This window comes from Pongo pygmaeus, chromosome X, assembly GCF_028885625.2.
Source record: "Pongo pygmaeus isolate AG05252 chromosome X, NHGRI_mPonPyg2-v2.0_pri, whole genome shotgun sequence".
NCBI classification, from domain to species: domain Eukaryota; kingdom Metazoa; phylum Chordata; class Mammalia; order Primates; family Hominidae; genus Pongo; species Pongo pygmaeus.
Window position 1 is genome coordinate 120,673,771 of NC_072396.2, and position 9,525 is coordinate 120,683,295.

The 9,525-nt window shown below is 40.6% G+C and overlaps 1 protein-coding gene across 2 annotated transcripts; it reads right to left on the minus strand.

Moving 5' to 3' along the window:
* Window positions 1-6,273: 6,273 nt before the first annotated feature.
* CT83 (cancer/testis antigen 83) lies at window positions 6,274-7,623 on the minus strand. 2 transcript variants are annotated; one of them, XM_054471956.1, is made up of 2 exons: window positions 7,378-7,623; window positions 6,274-6,603 (listed from the first exon to the last, which is right to left on the minus strand). In XM_054471956.1, the coding sequence occupies exons 1-2, from the start codon at window positions 7,453-7,455 to the stop codon at window positions 6,337-6,339; spliced, it is 345 nt and encodes a 114-aa protein (XP_054327931.1). In that variant the 5' UTR covers window positions 7,456-7,623; the 3' UTR covers window positions 6,274-6,336. The 2 variants fall into 2 exon arrangements, with proteins under 2 accessions (XP_054327931.1, XP_054327930.1); XM_054471955.1 differs by having other exon boundaries at window positions 6,280-6,603; window positions 7,366-7,623.
* Window positions 7,624-9,525: the final 1,902 nt, after the last annotated feature.

A 9,525-nucleotide genomic window follows, 5' to 3' on the forward strand; every position in this document is an offset into this window, starting at 1 on the left:
CCAGTCGTTTACTGTCACTTTTTTATTGTTAAGAAACTTTTGAACTGTTTTTCTTTCTCTATTGTGCTTCCATTTCTTCCCCAGTAAGTATATTTTAGCCATATGTAATCAATTACTTAAAGTATAAATAAGAAACTTGGGGAGGGAGGAGCCAAGATGGCCGAATAGGAACAGCTCCGGTCTACAGCTCCCAGCGCGAGCGACGCAGAAGACGGGTGATTTCTGCATTTCCATCTGAGGTACCGTGTTCATCTCACTAGGGAGTGCCAGACAGTGGGCGCAGGTCAGTGGGTGAGTGCACCGTGCGCCAGCCGAAGCAGGGGCGAGGCATTGCCTCACTCGGGAAGCGCAAGGGGTCAGGGAGTTCCCCTTCCAGGGGTGACAGACGGCACCTGGAAAATCGGGCCACTCCCACCCGAATACTGTGCTTTTCTGACGGGCTTAGGAAACGGTGCCCCAGGAGAGTATAGCCCGCACCTGGCTCAGAGGGTCCTACGCCCACGGAGTCTCACTGATTGCTAGCACAGCAGTCTGAGATCAAACAGCAAGTCGGCAGCCAGGCTGGGGGAGGGGTGCCCGCCATTGCCCAGGCTCGCTTAGGTAAACAAAGCAGCCTGGAAGCTTGAACTGGGTGGAGCCCACCACAGCTCAAGGAGGCCTGCCTGCCTCTGTAGGCTCCACCTCTGGGGGCAGGACACAGACAAACAAAAAGACAGCAGTAACCTCTGCAGACTTAAATGTTCCTGTCTGACAGCTGTGAGGAGAGCAGTGGTTCTCCCAGCACGCAGCTGGAGATCTGAGAACGGGCTGACTGCCTCCTCAAGTGGGTCCCTGACCCCTGACCCCCGAGCAGCCTAACTGGGAGGCACCCCCCAGCAGGGGCAGACTGACACCTCACACGGCCAGCCAGGTACTCCAACAGACCTGCAGCTGAGGGTCCTGTCTGTTAGAAGGAAAACTAACAGAAAGGACATCCACACCAAAAACCCATCTGTACATCACCATCATCAAAGACCAAAAGTAGATAAAACCACAAAGATGGGGAAAAAACAGAGCAGAAAAACTGGAAACTCTAAAAACCAGAGTACCTCTCCTCCTCCAAAGGAACGCAGTTCCTCACCAGTAACGGAACAAAGCTGGACGGAGAATGACTTTGACGAGCTGAGAGAAGAAGGCTTCAGACGATCAAATTACTCCGAGCTACGGGAGGATATTCAAACCAAAGGCAAAGAAGTTGAAAACTTTGAAAAAAATTTAGAAGAATGTATAACTAGAATAACCAATACAGAGAAGTGCTTAAAGGAGCTGATGGAGCTGAAAACCAAGGCTCGAGAACTACGTGAAGAATGCAGAAGCCTCAGGAGCCGATGCGATCAAATGGAAGAAAGGGTATCAGCCCTGGAAGATGAAATGAATGAAATGAAGCGAGAAGGGAAGTTTAGAGAAAAAAGAATAAAAAGAAACGAGCAAAGCCTCCAAGAAATGTGGGACTATGTGAAAAGACCAAATCTACGTCTGATTGGTGTACCTGAAAGTGACGGGGAGAATGGAAACAAGTTGGAAAACACTCTGCAGGATATTATCCAGGAGAACTTCCCCAATCTAGCAAGGCAGGCCAACATTCAGATTCAGGAAATACAGAGAACGCCACAAAGATACTCCTCGAGAAGAGCAACTCCAAGACACATAATTGTCAGATTCACCAAAGTTGAAATGAAGGAAAAAATGTTAAGGGCAGCCAGAGAGAAAGGTCGGGTTACCATCAAAGGGAAGCCCATCAGACTAACAGCGGATCTCTCGGCAGAAACCCTACAAGCCAGAAGAGAGTGGGGGCCAATATTCAACATTCTTAAAGAAAAGAATTTTCAACCCAGAATTTCATATCCTGCCAAACTAAGCTTCATAAGTGAAGGAGAAATAAAATACTTTACAGACAAGCAAATGCTGAGAGATTTTGTCACCACCAGGCCTGCCCTAAAAGAGCTCCTGAAGGAAGCGCTAAACATGGAAAGGCACAACCGGTACCAGCCACTGCAAAATCATACCGAAATGTAAAGAACATCGAGACTAGGAAGAGACTGCATCAACTAACGAGCAAAATATCCAGCTAACATCATAATGACAGGATCAAATTCACACATAACAATATTAACTTTAAATGTAAATGGACTAAATGCTCCAATTAAAAGACACAGACTGGCAAACTGGATAAAGACTCAAGACCCATCAGTGTGCTGTATTCAGGAAACCCATCTCACGTGCAGAGACACACATAGGCTCAAAATAAAAGGATGGAGGAAGATCTACCAAGCAAATGGAAAACAAAAAAAGGCAGGGGTTGCAATCCTAGTCTCTGATAAAACAGACTTTAAACCAACAAAGATCAAAAGAGACAAAGAAGGCCATTACATAATGGTAAAGGGATTAATTCAACAAGAAGAGCTAACTATCCTAAATATATATGCACCCAATACAGGAACACCCAGATTCATAAAGCAAGTCCTGAGTGACCTACAAAGAGACTTAGACTCCCACACATTAATAATGGGAGACTTCAACACCCCACTATCAACATTAGACAGATCAACGAGACAGAAAGTCAACAAGGATACCCAGGAATTGAACTCAGCTCTGCACCAAGCGGACCTAATAGACATCTACAGAACTCTCCACCCCAAATCAACAGAATATACATTTTTTTCAGCACCACACCACACCTATTCCAAAATTGACCATATACTTGGAAGTAAAGCTCTCCTCAATAAATGTAAAAGAACAGAAATTGTAACAAACTGTCTCTCAGATCACAGTGCAATCAAGCTAGAACTCAGGATTAAGAATCTCACTCAAAACCGCTCAACTACATGGAAACTGAACAACCTGCTCCTGAATGACTACTGGGTACATAACGAAATGAAGGCAGAAATAAAGATGTTCTTTGAAACCAACGAGAACCAAGACACAACATACCAGAATCTCTGGGATGCATTCAAAGCAGTGTGTAGAGGGAAATTTATAGCACTAAATGCCCACAAGAGAAAGCAGGAAAGATCCAAAATTGACACCCTAACATCACAATTAAAAGAACTAGAAAAGCAAGAGCAAACACATTCAAAAGCTAGCAGAAGGCAAGAAATAACTAAAATCAGAGCAGAACTGAAGGAAATAGAGACACAAAAAACCCTTCAAAAAATAAATGAATCCAGGAGCTGGTTTTTTGAAAAGATCAACAAAATTGATAGACCGCTAGCAAGATTAATAAAGAAAAAAAGAGAGAAGAATCAAATAGATGCAATAAAAAATGATAAAGGGGATATCACCACCGATCCCACAGAAATACAAACTACCATCAGAGAATATTACAAACACCTCTATGCAAATAAACTAGAAAATCTAGAAGAAATGGATAAATTCCTCAACACATACACCCTCCCAAGACTAAACCAGGAAGAAGTTGAATCTCTGAATAGACCAATAACAGGAGCTGAAATTGTGGCAATAATCAATAGCTTACCAACCAAAAAAAGTCCAGGTCCAGATGGATTCACAGCCGAATTCTACCGGAGGTACAAGGAGGAGCTGGTACCATTCCCTCTGAAACTATTCCAATCAATAGAAAAAGAGGGAATCCTCCCTAACTCATTTGATGAGGCCAGCATCATCCTGATACCAAAGCCTGGCAGAGACACAACCAAAAAAGAGAATTTTAGACCAATATCCTTGATGAACATTGATGCAAAAATCCTCAATAAAATACTGGCAAACAGAATCCAGCAGCACATCAAAAAGCTTATCCACCATGATCAAGTGGGCTTCATCCCTGGGATGCAAGGCTGGTTCAATATACGCAAATCAATAAATGTAATCCAGCACATAAACAGAACCAAAGACAAAAACCACATGATTATCTCAATAGATGCAGAAAAGGCCTTTGACAAAATTCAACAACCCTTCATGCTAAAAACTCTCAATAAATTAGGAATTGATGGGACGTATCTCAAAATAATAAGAGCTATTTATGACAAACCCACAGCCAATATCATACTGAATGGGCAAAAACTGGAAGCATTCCCTTTGAAAACTGGCACAAGACAGGGATGCCCTCTCTCACCACTTCTATTCAACATAGTGTTGGAAGTTCTGGCCAGGGCAATTAGGCAGGAGAAGGAAATCAAGGGTATTCAATTAGGAAAAGAGGAAGTCAAATTGTCCCTGTTTGCAGATGACATGATTGTATATCTAGAAAACCCCATTGTCTCAGCCCAAAATCTCCTTAAGCTGATAAGCAACTTCAGCAAAGTCTCAGGATACAAAATCAATGTGCAAAAATCACAAGCATTCTTATACATCAATAACAGACAAACAGAGAGCCAAATCATGAGTGAACTCCCATTCACAATTGCTTCAAAGAGAATAAAATACCTAGGAATCCAACTTACAAGGGATGTGAAAGACCTCTTCAAGGAGAACTACAAACCACTGCTCAAGGAAATAAAAGAGGATACAAACAAATGGAAGAACATTCCATGCTCATGGGTAGGAAGAATCAATATCATGAAAATGGCCATCCTTCCCAAGGTAATTTACAGATTCAATGCCATCCCCATCAAGCTACCAATGACTTTCTTCACAGAATTGGAAAAAACTACTTTAAAGTTCATATGGAACCAAAAAAGAGCCCGCATCGCCAAGTCAATCCTAAGCCAAAAGAACAAAGCTGGAGGCATCACACTACCTGACTTCAAACTATACTACAAGGCTACAGTAACCAAAACAGCATGGTACTGGTACCAAAACAGAGATATAGATCAATGGAACAGAACAGAGCCATCAGAAATAATGCCACATATCTACAAGTATCTGATCTTTGACAAACCTGACAAAAACAAGCAAGGGGGAAAGGATTCCCTATTTAATAAATGGTGCTGGGAAAACTGGCTAGCCATATGTAGAAAGCTGAAACTGGATCCCTTCCTTACACCTTATACAAAAATCAATTCAAGATGGATTAAAGACTTAAATGTTAGACCTAAAACCATAAAAACCCTAGAAGAAAACCTAGGAATTACCATTCAGGACATAGGCATGGGCAAGGACTTCATGTCTAAAACACCAAAAGCGATGGCAACAAAAGCCAAAATTGACAAATGGGATCTAATTAAACTCAAGAGCTTCTGCACAGCAAAAGAAACTACCATCAGAGTGAACAGGCAACCTACAAAATGGGAGAAAATTTTCGCAACCTACTCATCTGACAAAGGGCTAATATCCAGAATGTACAATGAACTCCAACAAATTTACAAGAAAAAAACAAACAACCCCATCAAAAAGTGGGCGAAGGACATGAACAGACACTTCTCAAAAGAAGACATTTATGCAGCCAAAAAACACATGAAAAAATGCTCACCATCACTGGCCATCAGAGAAATGCAAATCAAAACCACAATGAGATACCATCTCACACCAGTTAGAATGGCATTCATTAAAAAGTCAGGAAACAACAGGTGCTGGAGAGGATGTGGAGAAATAGGAACACTTTTACACTGTTGGTGGGACTGTAAACTAGTTCAACCCTTGTGGAAGTCAGTGTGGCGATTTCTCAGGGATCTAGAACTAGAAATTCCATTCGACCCAGCCATCCCATTACTGGGTATATACCCAAAGGACTATAAATCATGCTGCTATAAAGACACATGCACACGTATGTTTATTGCGGCATTATTCACAATAGCAAAGACTTGGAACCAACCCAAATGTCCAACAATGATAGACTGGATTAAGAAAATGTGGCACATATACACCATGGAATACTATGCAGCCATAAAAAATGATGAGTTCACGTCCTTTGTAGGGACATGGATGAAATTGGAAATCATCATTCTCAGTAAACTATCGCAAGAACAAAAAACCAAACACCGCATATTCTCACTCATAGGTGGGAATTGAACAATGAGAACACATGGACACAGGAAGGGGAACATCACACTCTGGGGACTGTTTTGGGGTGGGGGGAGGGGTGAGGGATAGCATTGGGAGATATACCTAATGCTAGATGACGAGTTGGTGGGTGCAGCGCACCAGCATGGCACATGTATACATATGTAACTTACCTGCACATTGCGCACATGTACCATAAAACCTAAAGTATAATAATAATAATAATAATAATAATAATAAAAGAAAAAAAAAGAAACTTGGTATCTGGATTTTTTGTATCTGACTTGGCATCCCCTCCCTCTTAAAAAAATAATTCATTTAGTATAAACACACAATCAAATGAATCTACTCAAAGTGTCTTTAATGATTTCCATCACTGGCATTACATCCTGTACGCTTTTAGGTGGATTTCCGGTGAGGTGATGCACCTCTGAAACCCTTGCTAAGTAGAGTATGTTCCAGTTCAACCAGCTTGTTTTCCACCCTACTGAGGTTTCCCAATATTCGCTTCTGCATGGCTATTGAGTGTGGGAAATTATTTAAAATATCCCGAGAGAGGTCGTAGACTGCAAGATTGTTGTCTGTATTGCTGTTAATTAACCCGGTAGAAGAGGGTCTCACTAGTGCAAGAGCAGTTGAATTTGATGACATTTCGCCAGCGTTTCTCTGTAAAGGAAGGGAATTATACATATGTAGTTTATCGAATTAAGCAATTTCCAAACTACCGAAAAACAACTTGTTTAATCTTGGTCACCAAAATAAACTGATTTCCCCTAATATGTCGAGATTAAAAATGTATTGAATTACTACATTAATTCAAAAACATATTCTTCCAAAACCAGACTGAGAAAAAAAATACATGAAAGTAGCCGTTAGTGACAAAGTTCCATATCCTTTCCTTACATTTCCTGTAAGGAAAGCAGCCCAGTAGGTAAACATATGAACCCTGTCTTTGACTCTTATCTAAAAGCACCTCACTTGTGACTTTAACACCAGAAAATCCACATTCACACTCGAATTATTTGTGAACGCCCAGAAAGCACCATAAAATAAAGATGGTGAGATTAGCAAACAGACACGTGGGAGAGGAGAAGGAAGAGAAGAAAGAGAGAAGGTAAGATTCTTAAAGTGGAGAGATGGTGGTGGGGAATGGGCACTGACAACTGCACTTTGCTCTCCAATAAGTGAAAAGCTGACCATATTACTTAGGGACTTGCGGCTTTTTGGAAGAGACCACAACTGTCGAATCACTGGTCAGAATACAGGAATTGCGGGAGTGAGGGGGTAAAAGTCCGGGGCTCCTTTGAGCGAAAAGGAGAGATGAAGTGATCTCCCCTTACCTCTCATTTTACTGTATTTTACTCTCTTACATACACACTCCCAAGTCCATCTACTCATCTAGCTTCATGTAATTCAAATCTCCCTTACCTTCACCATTACCTGAAAGCGGCGGTATTTCCAGAAGACAATCATCAAGGCACACAGAATGCCGCTCGCTAGGAGTAAATAGAAGTTCATGGCTCCTCTTCGGCCTCTTCTCCCTTCTCGGGACGGACCCCCTCAGCTGGTAGCTGGGAAGCAGTGGGCCTCTAGCCGCCCGGATTTGGGAAACTTCGGGCCAGGATGCTATGTGTCTTGCACTGCCTGGTGTAACTGGGATCCTCTGCGTTGTCCCGCTTTATATACTGCTGAGGGCGCGAGACCTCACAGTTGGGCACGCACGCGGCGGTGCTGCGCCACAATAAGATGATGTAAAAACCGGCCCTGCCGGAAACCAGGCGGCACTTAGTACTGCCCACCTGGTTAGTGTCAGGTCCTTAGAGAGGAGAGTGAAAGACAGTGAGGAAGTTTGGGATTTCTGGGAAGCCGAAAGGTAGTAGAAGGACAGGCTGTAAATGGATTGGTTAAATAGAATATTTAAAGTGCTCCTACCTTTTAAAAAATATGTCTTTGGTACAACCACTGCTTTATTCACTTCAAAAACAAGACAAAAATGCAATGTAAAAAGTAATTACCCCCAAATTATCTTTGCCAGAAACTACCTCCTCCACAGTCACCTTGCAATTTTAGCATTTACTCCAACCCTAGTTACATTGGAATAATTATGTACATTTGTGTCATTTTACAGTTTAAGAAATAATTTTGGGGACATTTTCACATATAAACCTCACAATAAATTTGTACTAAGGGTACTTTTTTTTAAATTTCAAGTTTATACCATGACATTTATTTTTATTTTATTTTTTATCAACTTTTAAGTTCTGGGATACATGTGCAGGATGTGCAGGTCTGTTACATATGTAAATGTGTGCCATGGTGGCCTGCTGCTCAGATCAACCTATCACCCAGGTATTAATTAAGCCCAGCACCTATTAGCCCAACACCCATTAGTTGTTCTTCCTAAGTTAAAATGTTCAGGAAATGTTCCAGTTAAAAATGTTCAGGAAATTCAGTTAAATGTAGACTATGACACTGACCTAAAGACCCGGAACTAAAAATAATACCCACAGTAATCTTAAGGTGAGTGTCCAAATGCAACCCAGTAACTCTGCTAGGTAAACAACTCTCATCTTCATAGAGATGGGAAGGGGAGAAATTACATTTTTAATTTTTTTCGTATCATACCATTTCCTAGTTATGAGTACAAAGCTTAAAGTTTTGTTGATTCAATGAATATTTATTAAGCACTTATATACTAGACACTGTTCTGTATTTTAAGAATCTGATTATAAGCAAAAATAAAGTCTTTCTCCACCTGGAATGTGCACTCTAGTTTAAGAGACAGACATTAATCAAATACAGAAATGTATGTGGAAGTGCTGAGATAAATGGTACCAAAAAGTACCTGGTGGTGTGGGAGTTCATAATAGAATATAGGATCTAAAGAGGAGTGAAGTTCCTGGCTTTATGGCTTACTCAATTGGATGAATAGGAGATAAAAAAGTATGGAGTTGCTGGTCATGAATTTAGTCTTGGACAAACGCAGTTTGAGGTGGCTTTGAGACATGAAATAAATGCTCCCAGGGAGATAAGAGAAGACATAAATTTGTGAGTCATCTACATATAAATCATAATTGAAATTTTAGATATAAAATAAATTTCTTCATGTCAGTCTAGGAAGTACAAATGAAGACAAATTTGAATAGAGCATTGAAAGATTTTAATATTCAATAACTGGGCAATAACACTTCTATTAGTATGTGATTGTGGGCTTCCTGACATCTAAATTTTCCGTTTCATTGAATAACATTGAGTGAAGCCCATTAACATTATCTCTAACAATAGGATATTGAATTTTGATCCTACTGGTATTTAAGTGAAAACTTCAGAAATATTTGAAAATATTCTCATCAAACACATTAAAGTACTGTTGCTAACCATTGATTTTTTTCATTTTATTTTTTATTATAAAACATATATGACATAGAATTTAACATTTTAATCAATTTTAAGTGTATAGTTTTGTGGCAATAAGTACAATCACATAGTTGTATAAACATTAGCCATCCATCGCCAGAACTTTTTCATCTTCCCCAACTGAAACTCTATATTTATTAAACATTGACTTCCCATTTTCCCCTTTCCCTA

Bases quoted from the DNA above. Each gene is read 5' to 3' on its own strand.
- CT83 (XM_054471955.1), bottom strand. From the start codon at position 7,455: ATGAACTTCTATTTACTCCTAGCGAGCGGCATTCTGTGTGCCTTGATG. The intron at 6,604-7,365 runs GTAAGGGAGATT...CTTCCTTTACAG, and splicing joins GCTTTCAGGTAATGGTGAAG to AGAAACGCTGGCGAAATGTC.